The sequence below is a fragment of the Gadus macrocephalus genome, chromosome 7, assembly GCF_031168955.1.
Source record: "Gadus macrocephalus chromosome 7, ASM3116895v1".
NCBI classification, from domain to species: Eukaryota; Metazoa; Chordata; class Actinopteri; order Gadiformes; family Gadidae; genus Gadus; species Gadus macrocephalus.
This window is the reverse complement of record NC_082388.1, coordinates 1,185,348-1,209,154: the sequence shown is the minus strand read 5'-3', so window position 1 is coordinate 1,209,154 and position 23,807 is coordinate 1,185,348. Positions and strand designations below refer to the sequence as shown.

Below are 23,807 nucleotides of genomic sequence, written 5' to 3'. Positions count from 1 at the left end.
AAGAAATGTATAACAGATTCTGTCCTTGTGCGCCTCTTTTCACGAATAAGATGTTGAGATTCAATTTGAAGTGGCTTTAAAAATGTGAAAAATTTATTAATGTAACGCTCATCCCAGCCTGCCAGTACCTTTCCACCGCCACAAGGGGGCCTCGTTGGACCAAGTACTTGGGGGTTTTGCGAGTAAACGTTTGTAAAACATGATGAGGCCAAAGCAGCACTTGTTGTGCGCAATAGAAATTGAATAAGTAAGAAATGCCATCAAAACGCCGCAAACAACAAGGAATTCAGGCTTACATAACTCGTGCCAATTCGCAACCTGAACAGCTAGCAGACATGACGACGAGCGCAGGCTCCGCCCATTCAAACACTCAACCTGCCCCCGAAGTTTAAGAGCCTGCCACGGTTCGACAACTCTCAGCCATGCTTGCAAACCAACGAGCCAGTATGAAGGAGGATATGGCGACACTAATGCAAACCACGCCTCAGTCATTGAAAGCCTCCGTTGACGCGCTGCGAGGGGATGTGAACTAATTTAATAAACACCTCACCGAAACAGAAACGAGAGTGGGAGAAAACTTTGAAAGGATCGCCTCGGCTGAAGCAAGGGTAAAATCCCTGGAGTCCCAAAACAAACACCTCCTAGACCGAGTAGAGGACCCGGAAAATAGATTGCGCCGATCTAATCTCCGCATTGTGAACATACCGGAGGGAAGCGAGACTGGTAAGGAGCCGAAGCAGTTCATGGCCCACTTTCTGATGGAGGCTCTCGGGGAGATATTCACGTCACCCGCGCCCATCGACTGTGCACACCGCACCGGCCCGCTACAGGAACGAGGATCCCCAACGCCGAGGCCTTTCATTGTGTGCTTCCATAACTTCCCTTTTTTATATATATATGATTTATTTTTGAGATTTTGAGCATAACAGAATACAGTGCACATCATACATAAAGTGAAATTGAAACATTCTGTGAAATAAGGTACTAACAAAGAGACAGTTTACCCCCGACTCCCACCCCCCCACCCCCTTCCCTCCCTTTCAGAGAAGTTTCAATGAAGGGTATAATGGTTTTGATACATGTATTGATGGTAGTGAATCGGCCATGCATGCCTTAACATATACAGAAACATACGTATACAAGTCATGCATGCTCATTTGGTTACAAAGACACAAAATAAAATAATAATAACACTAACAGCACAAAAATAATAATAATAATAATAATAATATCAATAAAAAAAATAATAATAAATACTCTGCTACAAACTACTGATTATTGAGCGGGTGGATAACTAGGTTGTCTAGACATCAGGGTCAATCTCTATGTGGACAGATCTGACATGATCTAGGAAAGGTTGCCAGATTTTATGGAATGTCCGTTCTGAGAAACGAAGAGTGTGTTTAATTTTCTCTAATCTCATAAAATGAAGGGCCTCCTTTATCCATTGAGAGTGAGTGGGGGGAAAAGGGCTTTTCCAACGCAACAGAATTGCACGTCTTGACAGCAGTGCGAGAAAGGCAACAAGCTCAGCAAAGTAGGACGGCGGTGAGAGGCCAATGGGAGGGACACCAAACGGGGCGATTAATGGTGAGTGTTGGATGTTGGCAGATGTGATAGCTGAGAGGGAATCAAAGACGCAAGTCCAGAAAGGAGCAAGGGTGGGGCAAGACCAGAACATGTGACTGAGATTGGCTGGTCGTTGCCGACACTTTGGATCAATGTCTGGATCAATGTCAGGGTAGATACGAGCAAGCTTACTTTTAGACCAGTGAACTCTGTGAACCACTTTGCACTGTAAAACTCCATGAAGAGCACAGATAGACGATGAGTTGACCAACCTCAGGGCATGCTCCCGTGCGACTGGACCTATATCCTCCCCAAGCTCCACAGACCAAGCATTGCGCAAAGCATCAGAGGTTGTCGTCTGACTTTTGAGAAGAGTATTGTACAGTATTGTAATGGTACCTTTGAGAATGGGGTTAACATCAAATATTGTATCAACAAGAGTGGGGGGACGGAGGGCAGGGAAGCCGGGAAAATGATTGCAAACAATGTCTCTGACTTGCAAGTATCTAAAGAAATGAGTGGGCCTCAAATTGAAAGTCGGGGTTAGCTGGTCAAAGGAAGCAAATATGCCACTAATGTAAAGTTGTTTTATTGACACAATCCCTAGGTCTTTCCAAAACAAAAAAGCCTTGTCAATAACTGACGGAGTGAACAGAGGGTTAGAATGCACTGGGGCCGAGACATGTATCACCTGTAGCCCAAAGTGCCGCCTGAACTGATTCCAGATTTGAAGGCAGTTCTTCACTACAGCACTACTGGAGTGCGTGGTTGGCGACGAAGTCGGGGGGAGGCACAGCAGCGACATCAGAGAAGAGGGAGTACATGAGGCTTCCTCAACCTGCAGCCATGATGGAGATTGGCTGTTGGTGCTACACCAATGCAATATTGTTCAAATGTTTGCAGCCCAATAGTAAAGCAAAAAGTTAGGGAGAGCTAGGCCGCCCAACTGTTTAGGTTTTTGTACCATTTCTTTTTGGATCCTAGGGGTGAACTATCAAGAGAATGGAACAAGGTATTAGGGAGGATAAAAGGTATACATTGGAAAAGATACAAGAACTTGGGCAGTACATTCATTTTAATACAATTTATTCGCGGCCGAGATGAGTTTTCTCAGAAGGGTGGCTGGCGTCTCCCTTAGGGATAGGGTGAGAAGCTCAGCCATCCGTGAGGAACTCGGATTAGAGCCGCTGCTCCTTTACTTAGAAAGGAGTCAGCTGAGGTGGTTCGGGCATCTGGTAAGGATGCCCACTGGGCGCCTTCCTTGGGAGGTGTTTCAGGCACGTCCAGTGGGGAGGAGACCTCGGGGAAGACCCAGGACTAGGTGGAGAGATTATATCTCAACACTGGCCTGGGAACGCCTCGGGATCCCCCCGTCAGAGCTGGTCAATGTGGCCCGGGAAAGGGAAGTCTGGGGCCCCCTGCTTGAGCTGCTCCCCCCGCGACCCGACCCCGGATAAGCGGATGACGATGAGGATGAGGGACAATTTATTCGACCAGCAAGAGACAAAGGCAAGAGTGACCACCGGTGGGTGTCTAGGGACAGCATGGCTAAAAAGAGGGGAAAAGTTACATTGAAATAGTTCGGAATAGTTTTTAGTTACACAGACACCCAGATATTTAAAGTGCTCCAGAGACTTTCTGAATGGTAACTTTGAGAGGGAATAGGCTGCGGTTGCCGCATTAACTGGCATAACTTCACTTTTCTGCAGATTTAGTTTATAACCTGAGATATGCCCAAATGCTTTCAATACTATAAGTACAAGGGGATAGATTTATCTGGACTAGAGAGAAAGACCAAGAGGTCATCGGCGTACAGCGATACCCTATGTTCTATGCCACCTCTTGGGATACCCAGCATCTGACTGGACCTGAGGGCTTCTGCTAGGGGATCAATGGCAATGGCAAACAGTAATGGAGAGAGTGGGCAGCCCTGTTGGGTACCACGTTCGAGGGAGAAATATTCAGAGTAGTCATTATTTGTGCGGACACAGGCAAGAGGGGATGTATACAAAAGCTTAATCCATGATATCAATATATTACCAAAGCCGAAATGTTTCAATGTGTAAAACAGGTAGGGCCACTCCACACGATGAAATGCCTTTTCGGCATCCATTGAAATTACAAGCTCAGGGTTGTCAGAGGTTGTGGGTGAATACAGAATATCAAACAGTCGTTGGACATTATGAAAGGAATGTATGTTCTTCACAAACCCTGTTTGGTGTTCGGACATGATAGTTGGAAGGACACGCTCGAGCCGTCTAGCCAGCATTTTAGCTAATATATTTACATCTGCACAAAGCAGAGAGCCAGGGCGATAATTAGTACAGGACAGTGGGTCCTTATCCTTTTTCAATATAAGAGAAATAGTAGCCTGACGTAACGTGAGAGGGAGTGAGCCACTTTGCAGCGATTCATTAAACATGTTGAGTAGCAGTGGAGACAGTGTATCTGCAAATGTTTTCAAAAATTTGGCAGGGATACCGTCAGGGCCAGGGCATTTCCCTGTCTGCATAAACATTGAAGCACTCCTAAGTTTGTTTATTGTAAATGGTACATCCAGACTAGATGCCACTTCAGAGTTGATGGAAGGGATATCTAAGGAACTAAAATAGTGTTCGTACTAGGGCTTTGACTCCGAACTTCGTGATTCGAATATAATTCGAATATCAAAAATTAAATCAAAATTCGAACGAATATTAGGCAGCCCTTAATATTCAAACCTGTTATGGGCAGGCCAAGAGGGAGAGACGTCGGAGAACCCGACGCAGTCTATTCATAATATTGTAATGACCACGGAATAGGCAGTGAATGAAGTATTGATTAGAGAGCGATTTATTAGAAACCTAATATACCGTTTGAACACGCAAGACTGGTAACCATAGCAACGCCGGTAAACAAACCTCGCAATGCCCAATCCAGGGCTGAATCCGAATACTCATACTTATAGTATGCATTTTGTAGTACGCCACAAATATAGCGCGTCCGAATGCTCAGTACGCATTGTGTAGTACGGAAAACGTTTCCGAATGCATACTACCGCCACAGTATACAACGGTAGGTCACTACGCTATCCCACAATGCAACCGGAGTCTGGTAACAAACGAAGAAGAGATGGCTGATCCGACACTACCAACAGCGGCTTAGAAAGACGTTGTAGAAAGCGGCGAAAAAAAGAGACATTAAAAAGAGTAAAAAAGCAAAGTAAGTAATTAAGTATAAAGAGACATTTTTAATTTAATAGCAACGATGACAAGACGGAAAACAGGTAACTTGTCAAGGTAATTTTGCCGGCATCTGAGGGGAGATACGTCATCTCCAAACATCCGGTGGAGTTTCGGCGGTGTTCGGAAGCGTTCAGAGGCGTTCTACGCATAGCTGTAGACCGTACTACACTGTCAAGTGTAGTACGGTCAAGTAGTAGACACTGAACAGTAATAGTATGCACTAAGTATTCGGATTCAGCCCAGTTCTTACTGAAGGCATTTAATGGTCAAAATATTATTAATAAATATTCGAATATATTCGAATATTAATATTAATGAACAAACGAACTTCGAATATGATTTTTGGGCGAAAGTCAAAGCCCTAGTTCGTACTGTGTTTCGTTATCTGGGCTCTCAGAAGAGTATAATTGTGGTAACTTCTGCCCAATACAGGCGGGCGGCCGGGTTGTAAAGGAAGAATACTCGAGGCGTAGTGACCATTAATAACTTTATAGGTATGGCACATATCACGGCATACATCTACTGGCCATAGCAGGAAGTCAAACTCAAACTAGGGATGCCCCGAGGAGCCTATATTAATCCAAATAGGAATGCACTTATCTTGCGATGCAAATTAATGTTACAACACTTCTCTCCCTTTAAATTCCAACATTCCACAAATTCAGAAAACATAACAATGGTGTTATAACTGGCATACCTCTGAACATATACTGGTACCTTAGCACAGTTAAGAAATACAAACACCTGAATAACAGTCACATTCATTTCAAGTGTCCAGTCAAATATAAAGTCTATCTGGAGGCAGTAGGGCCGAGATCGTTTATTGGCCTGTGGCATGTGCCACCGCGACCACTGACATACCATGGCATATGCCGTTCTGGAACGGTAACTGCCATTCTGAAACGGTAACTACCGTTCTGAAACGGTAATTGCCGTCGCGACCACTGACATACCATGGCATATGCCGTTCTGGAACGGTAACTGCCGTTCTGAAACGGTAACTACCGTTCTGAAACGGTAATGCCATGGCATATGCCTTTCTGGAACGGTAACTACCGTTCTGAAACGGTAACTGCCGTTCAGGTGGAACGGTAACTGCAGTTCCCAACAATGGTATGTGACACCAGCATAACTCCTCCGTATAATTTCAAGACAGGTATTGCCATAAATGTAAAGGTATATATATTTGGTATTTATTGACACAATATCACAACATAACGCCGTAAATAAAGGGATTTACACGTTTCTCTCGTCCGTGCTGTTGTTAGGATATTTCCGATCTGTTTGTTGTTGCTTTTGTAATGACAGATGCTTTTGAAAACAGCCAGACTTGCTCCGGTGACGGTAGTTATAGCCTAGCCTTCTAGGTGGCCATAGGTGGAGTTATAGTCTATTGCTTTGTTCCAATATCCATACTATCCGCAGTCATTATACTTTATTTTAGTATGACTTCTTTTTTATATAGTTTGAGTACGTAGTGCGTTTCAGGGCGAAAGGAAGTGTAGTGAAAGGACCCGGATGGTATACTCAAAACGGTCAAACCGATGAGTGTGGATTGATGTACACCTTTCGTGCTCCACGGCAGCGATCTTGGCTACGTAGCTGAAGAGGCGGAGCCAGGCTGAGCCAACGTCGGTGCATTTTCTTTAAAGGTCCCATGACATGCTATTTTTCATGTATTCTTTAATATAGGTATGAGTGGGCAACTAACACAGTATTCAAAGACGTTCCCTAAATTCAGCCGTGGTGCAGAGTTACAGCCACTCCGAGCCAGTCGCACATTGAGCTTCCCCCAAATGCGCTGTTTCGGTGGGCGTGTCAAGGAGGAGGGTGGGGGTGTGGCCCTGAGCAGCTTGCAGCCACCATGCGCTCTGTTTACAGTGGATGTATCGCAATGGCGAGCCGCACACAGCCTTTAGCCGTGTTCTGTAAATATTCTAGAACACACGGGAGTCCTGGAGCTCTATATATAAATATTATCATATAGCCTACACAGATATCTATATCATATAATATATATTATCACGGCCAAAAGCTGTGTGAGCCGATATTATGAATCTCAAACGACCGCGTTGGGTTCTCCGACGTTCCTGGTTCTTCAACGTCCACATCAATGTGAATACACACACTGTAACGCAAGTGTTTCTTATCGGTTCTTTGACGTGTCTTGTATTTCCACAACGAGACTGTCGTGGGGGTTATCTGAGCCATGGTTGAGAAGGAATTGGGGGAAAGGAACTTTGATTTGACTCGCTGAAGTACATGAACTGCGACATGCCGCCGGTTGCCGCGAGGCACCATCGCCCGGCAGCGGGCAGCCGGCAGCGCGCGGTTCAGTCGACTTCAGGTTGATGTGAAAGTGGAAGAACCAGAGACGTCGCAGAACCCGACAAAGTCGTTTGTGATTCATAATATCGTCTGGAGGCGCACACAATATGTTATATGATATAGATAGCCTATCTATGTATATGATATTATTTAGATGTAGAGCTCCAGGACTGTAACGCAAGTGTTGTACACTTCCTTGTTATTTGGATAACCGTTCTGCTGTTGGTGTGATGGCGCATAACACGTCGGACTCTCGTATCTGGTATTTCTACAACGAGACTCGTATTGGGGGTTATCTCAGCCAAGGTTGAGAATGAATTGGGGGGAAGGAACTTTGGCTTTGACTCCCTCAAGAACATGAACCACGACATGGAGGAGAAAGGGATTGTTGGTGGCGAATGTCTCCCGCTTGAGCCCCGCTGAGGGACCACCGCCGGAGGCGGAGGTGCATAAGCGCTGCCCGGCAAAGATCCCTTTCTCCTCCTTGTCGTGGTTCATGTTCTTGAGGGAGTCAAAGCCAAAGTTCCTTCCCCCCAATTCATTCTCAACCTTGGCTGAGATAACCCCCAATACGAGTCTCGTTGTAGAAATACCAGATACGAGAGTCCGACGCGTTATGCGCCATCACACCAACAGCAGAACGGTTATCCAAATAACAAGGAAGTGTACAACACTTGCGTTACAGTCCTGGAGCTCTATATCTAAATAATATCATATAATACATAGATATCTATATCATATAACATATTGTGTGCGCCTCCAGACGATATTATGAATCACAAACGACTTTGTCGGGTTCTGCGACGTCTCTGGTTCTTCCACTTTCACATCAACCTGAAGTTGACTGAACCGCACGCTGCCTGCTGCCGGCTGCCCGCTGCCGGGCGATGGTGCCTCGCGGCAACCGGCGGCATGTCGCAGTTCATGTACTTCAGCGAGTCAAACCAAAGTTCCTTTCCCCCAATTCCTTCTCAACCATGGCTTAGATAACCCCCACGACAGTCTCGTTGTGGAAATACAAGACACGTCAAAGAACCGACAAGAAACACTTGCGTTACAGTGTGTGTATTCACACACACACACATGTGGCGCTCGCACGGTCGAGTCTCATTGGCGGGCCAACGTCTCTGGGCGGGCCAGGCAGAGTAAGGGGAGGAGCTGAGATTCCTCATGACGTCATGAGCACAGATTTCCAAATCAGCGCGCTTGAGCCTCCGTTTTTTCAAAGGCGAGCAGAACAGCTAGTGCTCGTTTTACACCAAACGCAAGTTTTAGCCACTGGGGGACCATAGGCAGGCTAGGGGAACTCATATTTATGTTAGAAAACCTCATAAATTGAGATTTTCATGTCATGGGACCTTTAATAGGTCCATGCATTTTCCACGTATCCTGCATTAATGGAGTCATTTTGTTGTTTTAATAGCTTTATAACTACTATGTGTAAAGAGTTCACCGTTCAAAGCGAGATGTTTATTGCGGTTGCGATCGTAGTTTCCGGTTAGTGCACCAGAGCCAGGTCCCTTTAGGGGTGGCACTGTAGGCTATGGCTAGACAATCATCCATTTTTCCACTCGTGTTTTATCAAGATGTTCTAGTAGCGTAGCCTATAATAAAGCCTACTGTATGACTGCTTCAGCTCATAACTATTCAATAGGCCAAATATTAAGTTTTGCATTTGTTGTTATTGGTGTTTAACCAAATAATTTAAGCAGGCCTATAGGTTCCTCTCATTTAACCCTGATCCAGTGTCATAAACCTTTCTATATCGACATGATCCAGTGGTATCATGGCATACAGGCTAAAAGTTTTTTCCGCTGGCAAGCCAATTATGTTAATCGGAAGTTCCATTTCCTACTGGAACCACCGTTTTTCCGCTGGCATGACACTCATGTAAAATGGTATTACCAGTTTCTACTGGCACCTACCGTTTTTCCGCTGGCATGCCACTCATGAAAAATGGTAATTACCAGTTTCTACTGGCACCTACCGTTTTTCCGATGGCATGCCACTCATGGAAAATGGTAATTACCAGTTTCTACTGGCACCTACCGTTTGCCAGTAGATATTCCTTTCCTGTGGTATTTGCCCGTTCATACACACATACCATTCATGATTCACAGCTACACAATCATTCTTATAAAAACGGTAGGTGCCAGTAGAAACTGGTAATTACCATTTTCCATGAGTGGCATGCCATCGGAAAAACGGTAGGTGCCAGTAGAAACTGGTAATTACCATTTTCCATGAGTGGCATGCCATCGGAAAAACGGTAGGTGCCAGTAGAAACTGGTAATACCATTTTACATGAGTGGCATGCCAGCGGAAAAACGGTGGTTCCAGTAGGAAATGGAACTTCCGATTAACATAATTGGCTTGCCAGCGGAAAAAACTTTTGGCCTGTATGCCATGATACCACTGGATCATGTCGATATAGAAAGGTTTATGACACTGGATCAGGGTTAAATGATAGGAACCTATAGGCCTGCTTAAATTATTTGGTTAAACACCAATAACAACAAATGCAAAACTTAATATTTGGCCTATTGAATAGTTATGAGCTGAAGCAGTCATACAGTAGGCTTTATTATAGGCTACGCTACTAGAACATCTTGATAAAACACGAGTGGAAAAATGGATGACTGTCTAGCCATAGCCTACAGTGCCACCCCTAAAGGGACCTGGCTCTGGTGCACTAACCGGAAACTACGATCGCAACCGCAATAAACATCTCGCTTTGAACGGTGAACTCTTTACACATAGTAGTTATAAAGCTATTAAAACAACAAAATGACTCCATTAAGGGCCCTTACATAGTCGACGCGCGTAAACGACGTGAGTGACGCGAGCGTCGCGCTTCCTTTCTATGGCAAGCCGAGTGTGCCACAATTCGACTTCAATTAAACGCGTTCTGAAACGCCAGCACGCGTGCCCAGAACGCGTTCCGCCGTTTCAGCGCGCGCGCCCAGCGTTTCAGCGCGCGCGCCCAGAACGCGTTCTGGCATTTCAGCGCGCGCGCCAAGAACGCATTCCGGCATTTCTGCGCGCGCGCTCAGAACGCATATTAGCATATTAACAGCACGCGTGCTGTTAATATGCTAATGCGCTCCTCCCCTCAATTTTCTCAGCCAATAGATTTGAGCCGTTTTCCCCTAATCATATGCTAGGGCAAACGCACAGACAACATCAGTCGAGACCAGAGCTCTTCTTTCGCGAATCTTTTCTGTTGTGTCGTTCTGTCGTTCTTAAAGTCGAAAGATGTTAAGATGTTTCAAATTAGGTGGTTAATGTGGAGGTGGTGAACACTACAAGTACATACACTTTGACTATACACTATCTAAGCTACTTGACCGAACATTGTGTATGGTAAGTGCCGTGGCAACTATGATAACATAATTAAAAAATACTTTTATTTATAGCGTATCGTTTATTACATTTATTTGCTACAGCATTACATGAGTCAGCTTATTCGTCTTCTGAGTACAATAAAAACAATAAAAGAGTTCAGAAGTTAGAGTTAAAATTCCATTAGAAGTAAATAAGTCCGTCTGAAGTATTAACATGCAGTTGCAGGTTTTAGCCTGTACGTGGTAGTAGCCTATAAGACAAGGTATAATTCACTTCATCTGTTGGAATGAGACAGATAGAAAAAACTATATATATATATATATATATATATATAATATAGGGAGGTGAGGAGATAGATACTACTACAACTGATACTATTGGTAACCAACTGGTAGGTATTGGTACCCAACAGACCAAGCCCTTTAGGAAGACTTCCATCCCGCTCCTGTCACATTACATAAATAGTTGGTGTCTAGCCTATATAAATGCAGAAAATATTGCAGCCAAAATTGCCCCAAAATATTCACAACATTTACCATTTAACCATCCCTTTTCACATTAAACTGGCCTCTACTCTTGATACATTTGTAACTCACCTACAAACTCACTCATAGCCTTTAATTTAGTGAAACGTTTTGGTCACCTTTTTCCTATTTCTTTTTCACAGTGTCTACACGTCAGGTCATGGTGAGGAATATATTAATCATATATTTATATTAGTTAGTTAGTATGTTATTACTATATTGTTATTAAGTGAACATCAGTCCATGTGTTACAAACAAACAGCAGAAATCAAATGCCGGGAGGAGGGAGAAGCCTGTCTGGGCAGGCTCTATACACTGCGGTCCCGGTCCAACCAGCACCTGCCGACAATCTCCTGATTAGGAGTGAGAGAAACACAGGCATACACACAGCAGGGGCCGGGTCAAAGACCCGCCTGGGTCATCACACCTGCAACTGAACACCTCCAAGAGAAATTGTGGTGGATTACAGGAGGACTAAATGACATATGCTACCAGTCTCCATTGAGAGGGGACAATGTGGAGGGGGTCACCACGTACAAATGCCAACACAGATGCACTCTAGAAAGAGCATATGATAGGTGAAAACGGCTCAAATCTATTGGCTGAGAAAATTGAGGGGAGGAGCGCATTAGCATATTAACAGCACGCGTGCTGTTAATATGCTAATATGCGTTCTGAGCGCGCGCGCAGAAATGCCGGAACGCGTTCTTGGTGCGCGCGCTGAAATGCCAGAACGCGTTCTGGGCGCGCACGCTGAAACGCCGGAACGCGTTCTGGGCGCGCGCGCTGAAACGCCGGAACGCGTTCTGGAAAACCAAAACGCGTTCTGGGCACGCGTGCTGGCGTTTCAAAACGCGTTCAATTGAAGTCGAATTGTGGCACACTCGGCTTGCCATACCTTTCATAGTCTACACAGCATACGCGAACGTCGCGGGCAATGCATGACATGCAATACACCACTCACGCCATGGGTGGCAGCAGAGTCACCGGTGTTTTCGCGGGGGGACGTTCGAGGTGACGTTCCGATCAAAGTGGCTACGGAAGAAGAGTGATGAAGCGCAGAGATAGGCGGTGGTATGTGCGCCCTTTAAATACCACACGAGATCAGGATGGGGAATTTGTTTCTCTGGTGCTTCCAATGCGAAGCATGGACGAGGAGAGGCATTTCCAGTATTTTCGGATGTCGGCACCAAAGTTTGATGATCTCCTTTCGCGAGTCATCCGATATCTTCCCGACTCTCACCGAAACCGGCCCTTGTCAGGGAGCAGCTGGCAGATTATTTTTTGTCAGATGCTGGTGTGTTTCCCCACCAGTACAATGTGCTACGATTGGGTATGCGCACTGACCAATAAATGTATATACATTGGTCACTTGGAAGCATGACTTTTGATTCATTAGTTATGTTACACAAGTTACCTAATTTGGTTTACGTCAAACTCATTAATTCATATCCATATAAAATGTTTATACAACGAGCTATTGCCTTGACGGATGAATGAATTATTTAAGTGTAGGCCTATAGCCAAAGGCTTTAAGCTATAGCGCATAATGTCCACAGAAATTATATGGTAGGCAACATTATTAGAGAAAAGGGGTTTATTTATCAAATACAGAAAATAGTCCCACCATACACGCACACATTTTTCATTCACTACACACTCACGCTTTCAAATTTCATTCACTCAAAGAGGCTACTGAACTTATGTTTCAAATTGAACGTGAACACAAAACATTACGTAATTAATTCAAATAGGCTAACAGTAAAACAAATAAGGCCAGTAATAGAACGAATATCGGGTGACAAGAAGATCATTAAAATGGCTCACAATCCCGCATCAGCTGTTTGATGTCGCGCATCAAAATAGCACTTTGACCCTGTGGAAGGGTTCGCATAAATTGGCACAGATAATTAGTAAAAGAGACGTCAAGTCATTCTTATCACGTTCCCGCATCCTCTCATATATTCTTCTGTAAATATAACCTATAGTAGTAATAATGTACAATATTTGCAGTATCGCCCCCACCGACTACGCTTGGTATTGCATGGATCGGCGCGTCGCGTATCAAAAATTTGGAGGACGCGTTTTGCTACGCTTCGACGTTAATGGCTATGGCAAGCCATCCCCGCCAGAAAACGGCATCATTTAGACGCGTATCACCTTCATTACGCCGTAAAAAACGCCGTCAAATCTAGAAAAACGCCGTATTTTACGCCGTCATGCGCAAAAAAGCGCCGCTTTTTACGCCGCAATTGAGCCTTTCAAGAGCGCGCGTAAAAAGCGCCGTTTTGAACATCAAACCGCGCGTAAAATACGGCGCTTTTGTGCACATCACAACGCCGTAAAATACGGCGTTTCTCTAGTATGCTAATAATCTCCGCCCTTCTTTTCTCTCAGCCAAGGCATTTGAAGTGTTTGCGCCCAATCGCTGAACAAGACAAGCAGACCAAATCAGTTCAACACAGATCTCCTCTCATTTGGCGTTAGTTGTAGCGTCATATTCATATAGATAGGCTATATATATTAGTAAATGCAGTTTCAACGTTGTGATAACCGTGGTCCAATCGATAGAGACGCTTGCTATGTAGGGAAGAGGTTGTCGGATCGAATCTATATATTGTCAGATTTGTGCTTTTGTCAGATGGTCACGCTTTTATGATCGCAATGCTTTTTAGTCCGCAAGCCAGACCTCCTGTGTTATAAGTTCCAAATTCAGTGCCTTTTTAGTCAGCCAGCCAGATCATCTAGGTGTCTTGTTACACGCTTTATAAGTTAATTATATTTAAATTATTACAGCCATGGAGCCTTTATTTTCGCGGAGTTATCGTAACATCCTCTCTTGTTCAATCGATATAAATACACAGTGGAAAGGAGTGAGAGGGAGCCATAGAGAGAGACACTGATGAACTGGGGAGCCATGCTCTAACAACGTTCAGAGGCTTGTAACAGTCTACTGAGTCTGACACGGTGCTTAAATGGGCTCTGGAGACGCAGGAATGTTGTTGGATTCAACTATTTGTGCATGGAAGCAAAAAAAAAATCTCCCCATCAAGGCCAACAGCAGAGTAGCCGAAAAGAATAAACTGATATGAATGCTTCAAATATTAAAACCCGATTGATTAGGCCTATGCCGACATAATATCAGTCCTAATCCTGAACGCACCGTGCGTACATTTTTCACGGCATTTTCCCCCAGACAGACAGACAGACAGACAGACACTTTATTTACCCCAAACTAACTTTCATAATCCAGCAGGTTACACAATACAAATAACTCTTACACAAATACAGACAGCCTATACAGTAGGCTAATACAGCGCCCACCTCAGCAAAAGGTAAAATGTAAAAAGAAGATATAAGCTACATTTAAAATACAGATGCTGTAGCCTACATAAAAATACAGATGCCACATGAAATATGAAAATAGGATGCACTGTATAAATATGCAAAACTAGGATATAACTAGGCTATAATGAGAATACTTGGTTAACTTACAATGACTAACTTACAATGACTATCCTCCTAAATTAAATTAGTTAGATGGAAAGATTTTTGTCTATGGAATGATCCTGTCACTTTACTGCCACACATTGTGTGTGTCAGTAAAGTGATGAGGTAGGAGAATCCGTGTATGGTTCGTTCTTTGAATATTCCGATTTATAACAAAATCAGAAAAAACTAATAACAGGATTGTTTTTTGGTTTTTCAGATTTGGTTTTGAAACTGAAAAAGGGCAAAAGGAATAAACAAATAAACGGCATTTGATTTTGTGTGTTGGTTTTTAAAACCCGAAACAGAAAAACAAATAGGGCCTACAAAAATAGATACATTTATATAGGCTACACCAGAAGGCAGAACGCAGCGAAGAAAAAAGAGCCAACCACCTAAACCAGCAATAGACTGTCTAATTATATTTAGCCTTAGTTATGGCCGCACTTGAACCTTATGGTGATTTTATTCCTGAACTATTTGACACTGGAAAGACACGATGCGATCAGTACCGCTCTAAAGCATTCTGGTGCCCCGAAGTACTCCGTTATGATGGTGAGGAGGTTCTGTGTGGAGCACAACCTTCGAAGAAGAAATCTAGTTTCGCCGGCTCCCATGGGAAACAATAAAGCCGCCCATTGTAGAATGCGAGAGACTCGATGGAACGTTTGAAACGTCTTTATATGTATTATTATTATTTATTTTTTAACAACCTCTTGCCTACAGAGCAAGCGTCTCTATCGATTGGGCCACGGCCACGGTGACCACACTGTAGGAACTGGATTTACTAATATATATCGATATGACGCTACAACTAACAACAAATGAGAGGAGAACTCCTCAAAGCAGATCTGTGCTAAACTGATTTGGTCTGCTTGTCTTGTTCAGCGATTGGGCGCAAACACTTCAAATGCATTGGCTGAGAGAAAAGAAGGGCGTAGGTTATTAGCATAGCCTACTATAGAAACGCCGTATTTTACGGCGTTGTGATGTGCACAAAAGCGCCGTATTTTACGCGCATTTTGATGTTCAAAACGGCGCTTTTTACGCGCGCTCTTGAAAGGCTCATTTGCGGGCGTAAAAAGCGGCGCTTTTTTGCGCATGACGGCGTAAAATACGCCGTTTTTCTGCATTTTACGGCGTATTTTACGGCGTAATGAAGGTGATACGCGTCTAAATGATGCCGCTTTCTGGCGGGGATGGCTTGCCATAAATGGCGGCCGAAGCGTCGCGTCGCGTAGCCTTTTGGACGCGTAAGCGTAGCGTTGCGTCGACTATGTAAGGGCCCTAATGCAGGATACGTGGAAAATGCATGGACCTATTAAAGAAAATGCGCCGACGTTGGCTCAGCCTGGCTCCGCCTCTTCAGCTACGTAGCTAAGATCGCTGCCGTGGAGCACGAAAGGTGTACATCAATCATCCACACTCATCGGTTTGACCGTTTTGAGTATACCATCCGGGTCCTTTCACTACACTTCCTTTCGCCCTGATCTTAATTGCAACGCACTACGTACTCAAACTATATAAAAAATAAGTCATACTAAAATAAAGTATAATGACTGCGGAATGGATAGTATGGATATTGGAACAAAGCAATAGACTATAGCTCTATGGCCACCTAGAAGGCTAGGCTATAACTACCGTCACCGGAGCAAGTCCGGCTGTTTTCAAAAGCATCTGTCATTACAAAAGCAACAACAAACAGATCGGACATATCCTAACAACAGCACGGACGAGAGAAACGTGTAAATCCCTTTATTTACGGCGTTATGTTGTGATATTGTGTCAATAAATACCAAATATATATACCTTTACATTTATGGCAATACCTGTCTTGAAATTATACGGAGGAGTTATGCTGGTGTCACATACCATTGTTGGGAACTGCAGATACCGTTCCACCTGAACGGCAGTTACCGTTTCAGAACGGTAGTTACCGTTCCAGAAAGGCATATGCCATGGCATTACCGTTTCAGAACGGTAGTTACAGTTTCAGAACGGTAGTTACCGTTTCAGAACGGTAGTTACCGTTTCAGAACGGCAGTTACCGTTCCAGAACGGCATATGCCATGGTATGTCAGTGGTCGCGACGGCAGTTACCGTTTCAGAACGGTAGTTACCGTTTCAGAATGGCAGTTACCGTTCCAGAACGGCATATGCCATGGTATGTCTGTGGTCGCGACGGCAGTTACCGTTTCAGAACGGTAGTTACCGTTTCAGAACGGCAGTTACCGTTCCAGAACGGCATATGCCATGGTATGTCAGTGGTCGCGGTGGCACATGCCACAGGCCATTAAACGATCTCGGCGTCTCTCTCTGGAGGTTTGCGAGCGCGCTGCGACCTGCGCACTTCCCCCTCTGACTCCACAGCTACAACTAGTGGTGAGGGTGTTTTGGGTGGACCTGGTGTTGGTGAGTTGGGGAAAGACTGTGGGTCAATGGGAGAATGTCCATCCTCTTCAGGTGACACAGACACCTCTGCATGTGTCTCTCTTTCTGGCAAAGTCACTGGAAGACATGCTTCCTCAGTAGTCTGTCCCCCCCCTGGAACACCTGAGGCACTGGAAATTGGAAACAGTCAAGCCGGAAATCTAGAACAACCATGGAACATGAGTGAAATAACAAAATCCAAGCCATGCAAAGTGATAAGACACCTGGGAGAGATGGTTTTCCAATGTAATTCTTTAAGAAATTTTCAGACAAATTATCACCACTTTTGCTTAACGAGTCTTTGGCCCAAGGAACCCTACCTCAAACTCTTACAATGGCATCAGTTACTCTATTGTTAAAACCTGGGAAGGACGCAGATGAGTGTGGATCTTATCGACCAATATCTCTTTTAAATGCAGATTATAAAATATTGGCGAAGGCCTTGGCTATGCGGCTGGAAACAGTTGTACACCAGATCATCTCCGATGATCAAACTGGTTTTATTAGCAATCGCCACTCATTCAGTAATATCTAGACTGGATCATGCATTGAATTTATGGCTTAAAAATGGCATTACTAACATTCCTATTCCTCTGAATTATCTGTTCCCGTATTTCCAGGTATGGCAATTTGCCAAATCTCTAAACCCTAGTTTTCCTAATCTACCCAAGGACTCATTATATGAAAGAATATTAGATTCACCACCCAAGTTTAAAGGTTGTATATCCAGAATATATCTGATTATTAACTCTGCTGCTGTGACTAATAATGTCAAGATTAAGGGAGATTGGGAAAGAACAGTTAGGGGTGAGTTTATCAGAATCATTTTGGAATCAAGCTTTAATCAGAGTGAATAAGAGTTCATCATGCTCACGGTTAAGCATAATACAATTTAAGGTACTGCCTCGCTTACAGTACTGTAATTCAAAACTCTCAAAGATTTACCCAAATGTACAAGATAGCTGCAATCAATTACCTAATTCACCTGCAGATCTTACGCACATGTTTTGGTCCTTCCCACAACTAGATTACTGGAATGGCATATTTAAATTCCTCTCCGAATCCCTCAACCTAAACCTTCAACCCAATGCCTCTCTGTGTATATTTGGTGCCCACTCTGATAAAGATCCAGACTTAAACAGTAAACATTAAAATGCCATTGCTTTCTCAAAGTCTGATGGACTAGAAGTCACCCCGATCCCCAAGTTGCATTGTGTAGGCGAAGGATCTAATGTTCTTTTCAAAATGAGAGAATATTAAGTTTTCGCTTCAACCTGACAATTCAGTTCTAATTGGGGCCCAATTATACAACACTTTGACAAATTGAAGAATCTTTCAGCAGACTTGTAGCTCAGGACCTTTCTCAACCAGTCTTCCTCCCTCCTGACCTTTTTCATTTATTATTATAGTAATCATTGTTACTATCATTGCTATTTTATTTGGACTTTATTCTTAAGTTATCTTTTATTATTTATTAACTGACACGTCCTTCTGCACTTTATTGCTTTGTTTGTGCTCTGTACTTGAATCACTCTTTGTCATTTGAGTTAGTGTGTCTGTTCATCATATAGGGGAATGTTTTTGGGGTATAAAATGCAAAAGTTTCATTTATATTCTGGACATATTACATATACATTGTATTATATACATTGTATTGTTGCACTTTTTATCATTTTCGGAACAAAAACAGTATGCTAATTAAAAAAACCAAAGGAAACTGTAATGGAAACTGTAATTCGAATCCTAGTCTGCAGTGCTTCTCCGCCGCCACTAGTGGGTGTCGTTGGGCTACTAACTGGAGGGGGTTTACCGTGTGAACGCTAGTGAACCGTTTCAAAGGCCTGTTTGTTACTGACTGTACACGGCGGAATCCCCCCTTGCTAAACGCCTGCTTCCTCCACAAGTCATTACTCTCCAGAAATTTCCGCCGGACAGACATTCCTGTTTATGGCTGTTAATTCAGTGGGAATCTGTACTTAATTAAGATAGGGTAATTGATGGTAATAAGAGGAAGGGGGGGAGACGGTGGGAGGGAGAGAGAGGGAGAGAGAGAGAGAGAGAGAGAGAGAGAGAGAGAGAGAGAGAGAGAGAGAGAGAGAGAGAGAGAGAGAGAGAGAGAGAGGTGTCTGTGTTGGTGCCACCTCCCCCTCCTCCTCCTCCACCACCTCCTCCCTGCCCCCCGAGTTCTCCGTCCCGTAGAGAGATGAGCAGATAGTGGAGGTATGCAGGGGCCGGTGGTAATCCTACAGGAGGAGGAGAGGAGAGGAGAGAGAGAGAGAGAGAGAGAGAGAGAGAGAGAGAGAGAGAGAGAGAGAGAGAGAGAGAGAGAGAGAGAGAGAGAGAGAGAGAGAGAGAGAGAGAGAGAGAGGGTGGAGGGAGAGAGAGGAGAGAGAGGAGGGGGAGGAGAGGGAGGGAGAGAGAGGGGAGAAAGAGGGGAGGGGGAGGAGAGGAGAAGGGAGAGGAGGGAGGGGGAGAGGGAGGTAGAGAGAGGGAGAGAGAGGGGAGAGAGGGAGGAAAGGAGAATCCTACACTCTACTGCCTCTGAGACCCAGAGTCTGGAACACTGGAGAGGGAGAAAGAGACGGACACACACACACACACACACACACACACACACACACACACACACACACACACACACACCCTCCCTCCAGTGGGAATGCAACCACTAACCTTATGCTCTAACGGTTGAGAGACAAGACAGGGAGATAGAGATGGGCAGGCAGACAGACAGGTAGGAGAATAAACTGGCGCCTCGTGAATAAACACACATACAGGGGGTGGGGGGGTGTGGGGTAGGAGGGGGACAAGAGAGAGAGAGAGAGAGAGAGAGAGAGAGAGAGAGAGAGAGAGAGAGAGAGAGAGAGAGAGAGACAGAGACAGAGACAGAGACAGAGACAGAGACAGAGACAGAGACAGAGACAGAGAGCTGAGATGTTGTGTTTCATTGTGCGTGTCTCTGGGTCAACTCGGTCCACGAAAAGCACACTCATTGTACTCGAAGTCGGGAAAATATACACGTGTGTGTGCGTGTGTGTGTGGTGGGGGAGGGGGGGGGTTGGGCGTGCACCGCAGCCACATGCATGCATGGCCACGCGTGAATGTTTGTGTCTGCGTTCTGGTCTGAGAGAGAGAGAGAGAGAGAGAGAGAGAGAGAGAGAGAGAGAGAGAGAGAGGGAGAGAGAGGCCATCAGGGTGGTCAGGGGGCTCTGTCTCTCCCTCTCTCCCCCCCCTTCCCCTCTCTCACCCCCCCCCCTCTCAGGAAATGTTTCTGCATGTTCATATTAGAGAGGTTTTCCATTTTGAGTGTGGTATTTCAACGTTGTGCCGTCGTATGTTGGAACGTTCTAGGGCTAGGATCTGACTGGACCCGAGCTAGCATTAGCATGAGCCACCCTCCTGTATAGTTAAAATCCTGGTAGCATTTGACTCTATGTGAGCTAGCATTACTTTGAGCCACCCTCCATCTCCCAGATTACCCCTGGGGGGTCCGGGGGTTTGGACCGTGTGGACCTGGCCTCCTGGGAGCTCAGTGGGTCGTCTGCCCCCCCAGGTGAGGGCGTCTGTACAAAGGCTAGCCTCCAACACAGCCACGTCTAGGGTGTGTGTGTGTGTGTGTGTGTGTGTGTGTGTGTGTGTGTGTGTGTGTGTGTGTGTGTGTGTGTGTGTGTGTGTGTGTGTGTGTGTGTGTGTGTGTGTGTGTGTGTGTGTTAGGGGTGTAACGGTACACTGAAGTCACGGTTCGGTTCATACCTCGGTTCAGACATCACGGTTCGGTACGAGTTCGGTACAATGAAGGGAAAACAAAAAACTAAAATGCAGAAGGCAATTATTTTTTATTGTCTCAGGTTGTACCACCTCGTGTCATACATACCCTGTGCTAGCTGCAACAGCCTGAACTGTGTAATCTCTATGATGTAAACAGTTAACAATAAGTACCCCACATCATCTCCAGACTCCATCCGTAACTTGTAAAAGACGATCAGTTATAAAACTGAAAATGCTGCATGTCTTATTTATGAAAGTGCAAAGCACACAGAATTATAGCCACTACGAGCCAGTCCCACAATGAGCTTTCCACCAACGTGCTGTTTTTGAGAGGCGGGTCAAGGAGGAGGGTAGGGGTGTGGCCCTGAGCAGCTTGCGGCCACGGTACCATGCGCTCTGTTTACAGTGGATGTATCGCAATGGTGGGGCGCACACAGCCTTTGGTCCTGTTCTGTAAATATTCTAGAACACTAGAATATAGAATATATAACACTGGGGAGTCCTGGAGCTCTATACCTAGATAATTTCATATTAGACATAGATATCTATCTCATATAATACATATTATCACGGCCAAAGGCTGTGTGCGCCTCCAGACGATATTATGAATCTCAGGCGACACTGCGTAAGGTTCTCCGACGTCTCTGGTTCTTCCACTTCCCCATCAGCACATGAAATACCAGAGACGTCAGAGAACCCGACGTGTTATGCGCCATAAAACCAACAGCAGAACGGTTATCCAAATAACAAAGAAGAGTACAACACTAGCGCTACAACAGAAGGCGGATCTCGCCTAACCTAGGCGCCAATCAGGGCTGCAGTTTAGTTGTCCCTGAAGAACTCACGTATCTAACATTAGTTCCGCATCACATTAATTAATTCGCACGCCAGTTTTATTTCATTTTATACCATGTCTTCTCCGTGTAAATCCATTCTCCGAACCGTGACGTCCGTGCCAATTCGGTTCAATACGAATACATGTACCTAGTGTGTGTGTGTCTATGATTTACAGTTATAGGGGTTGTCGGTTTGGCACTGTGTTTGTGATGATCCACGTTCCTCGGTATCGTTACCAGAGGACAAGCAGCTACTGACTGAGTCCGTCTGTCTGGAAGGAGACAGACAGACAGACAGACAGACAGGGAGGGAGGGAGGGAGGGAGGGAGGGAGGGAGGGAGGGGGAGACTGAAGGTTACATGAGTCCGTCTGTCTGGGGGGCCAGCAAACAGCGTGAGACAGAAGAAAGACTTAGTGTGGGAGGAAGGAAACATTAACGCACGGCCAGAGAGAGAGGGAGGGAGAGAGAGAGAGAGAGAGTGAGAGAGGGAGAGAGAGAGAGAGAGGGAGAGAGAGAGAGAGAGAGAGAGAGAGAGAGAGAGAGAGGGGGAGAGAAAGAGACAGACAGACAGACAGACAGACAGACAGACAGACAGACAGACAGACAGACAGACAGACAGACAGACAGACAGACAGACAGACAGACAGACATGGCGAGGTCATAGATTCGGCCGTTGTCCTGAATGCCAAAAAAAAAACTTTCCCCTGGAGGTCCTTCCTCTGGTGCCAAACGCGGCAGCATCAGTGATGGATGGGAGAAACCTGGAGTCTAGACCAGTGAAAGGGAGGGAGGGAAATTTAGCTCAGGTCTTTGTGAGTCAGACCTTAAAACCTCCTCCTCATCCTCACCCTCCTCCTCCTCCTGCTTCTCCTCCTCCTCCTCCTCCTCCCTCTTCTCCTCCTCCTCCTCCTCCTCCTGCTTCTCCTCCCCCTCCTCCTCCCCCTCCTCCTCCCCTCTCTCCTACCTCCTCCTCCTCCTCCCCTCTCTCCTCCCTCTCCTCCTCCTCCTCTTCCCTCTTCTCCTCCTCCTCCTCCTCCTCCTCCTCCTCCTCCTCCTCCTCCTTCCCCTCCAGGTCAGGGTGATTCAGACCCTAAACCCCCCCCCTCCTCCTCCTCCCCCCTCCCCAGGGTGATTCAGACCTTAATCTCTCTCTCTTGGGGGGTGGGCGTTAATCATCAGCATTAATCAGATTGTGTTTCATATCTGGATCTGTTCCTGGCGTCTTATTGTAAACCTCCTCCACAAAGGTGGAGGATTTGAACTGTGTGTGTGTGTGTGTGTGTGTGTGTGTGTGTGTGTGTGTGTGTGTGTGTGTGTGTGTGTGTGTGTGTGTGTGTGTCTGTGTCTGTGTCTGTGTCTGTGTCTGTGTGTGAGTTATAGTTTTTGGATGTGTGTGTTTGAGCTTTCTAAATATTTCCCAGAAATATTAGACAATGATCTGTTCTGCTTGACAGTGTTGGAACTCACCCCAGGACAGATGCCATGAGATAGTGTTATGTCCTCTTCCTACTCCTCAGAGGTCAGGGGTCAGCGGCGTTCCACCGTCAAGCGATTCTCGGAAACATCCAAAACGCTGTGACCGGCCTGTACCGGGAACGAGAATCATAACAGAGGCAATCAAATGTACCCCTCCTCTCTCTCCTGCTCTTCCTCCTCCTCCTCTTCCTCCTCAGAGTTGATCGAATGTACCCCTCCTCTCTCTCCTACTCTTCCTCCTCCTCCAACTCCTCAGATTTGATCTAATGTACCCCTCCTCTCTCTCTCTCTATCTCCTCAGATCTCTTCTCTCCGTCTCCGCCCCTTCAGTTCCAGAGCGTTTGGAAAAGGTGAGTCCAGTCCTGAGAGAGAGAGAGAGAGAGAGAGAGAGAGAGAGAGAGAGAGAGAGAGAGAGAGAGAGAGAGAGAGAGAGAGAGAGAGAGAGAGAGAGAGAGGGAGAAATAGTGGTGGTCGGTCAGTTTAAGTTAGGTGTGTGTGTGTTAAACTGTGTGTATGTGTGTGTATTTGTGTTAAACTGTGCGTTTGTGTGTTAAACTGTGTGTGTGTTTTTGTGTTAAACTGTGTGTGTTTGTGTGTTAAACTGTGTGTGTGCGTGTGCGTGTGTGTGTGTGTGTGTGTGTGTGTGTGTGTGTGTGCATCATCAGAGTCGTGCGTTTTTTTGACATTCGACGCACATCAATGGAGCCTCAGTCCTAGGTTGGAGAGGAACGCACACACAGTCACACACACACACACACACACACACACACACACAGAGTTAAACACACACAGTCACACACACACAGTCACACACAC

General features: G+C 45.4%; 1 protein-coding gene and 1 long non-coding RNA gene across 2 annotated transcripts in view; both read left to right on the top strand.

The window, feature by feature from the left end:
* Positions 1 to 23,367, top strand: part of cdk15 (cyclin-dependent kinase 15) — a 31,170-nt gene extending 7,803 nt beyond the window's left edge. Inside the window, exon 10 of the mRNA XM_060056184.1 lies at positions 23,293 to 23,367. Coding sequence (XP_059912167.1) covers positions 23,293 to 23,345 — 53 coding nt within the window. The 3' untranslated portion in view covers positions 23,346 to 23,367. The remainder of the gene's footprint in view (positions 1 to 23,292) is intronic.
* Positions 14,080 to 14,760, top strand: LOC132461214 (uncharacterized). The gene is made up of 2 exons (XR_009526548.1): positions 14,080 to 14,624; positions 14,679 to 14,760. It is a non-coding gene; the product is annotated as an uncharacterized LOC132461214 (long non-coding RNA).
* Positions 23,368 to 23,807: the final 440 nt, after the last annotated feature.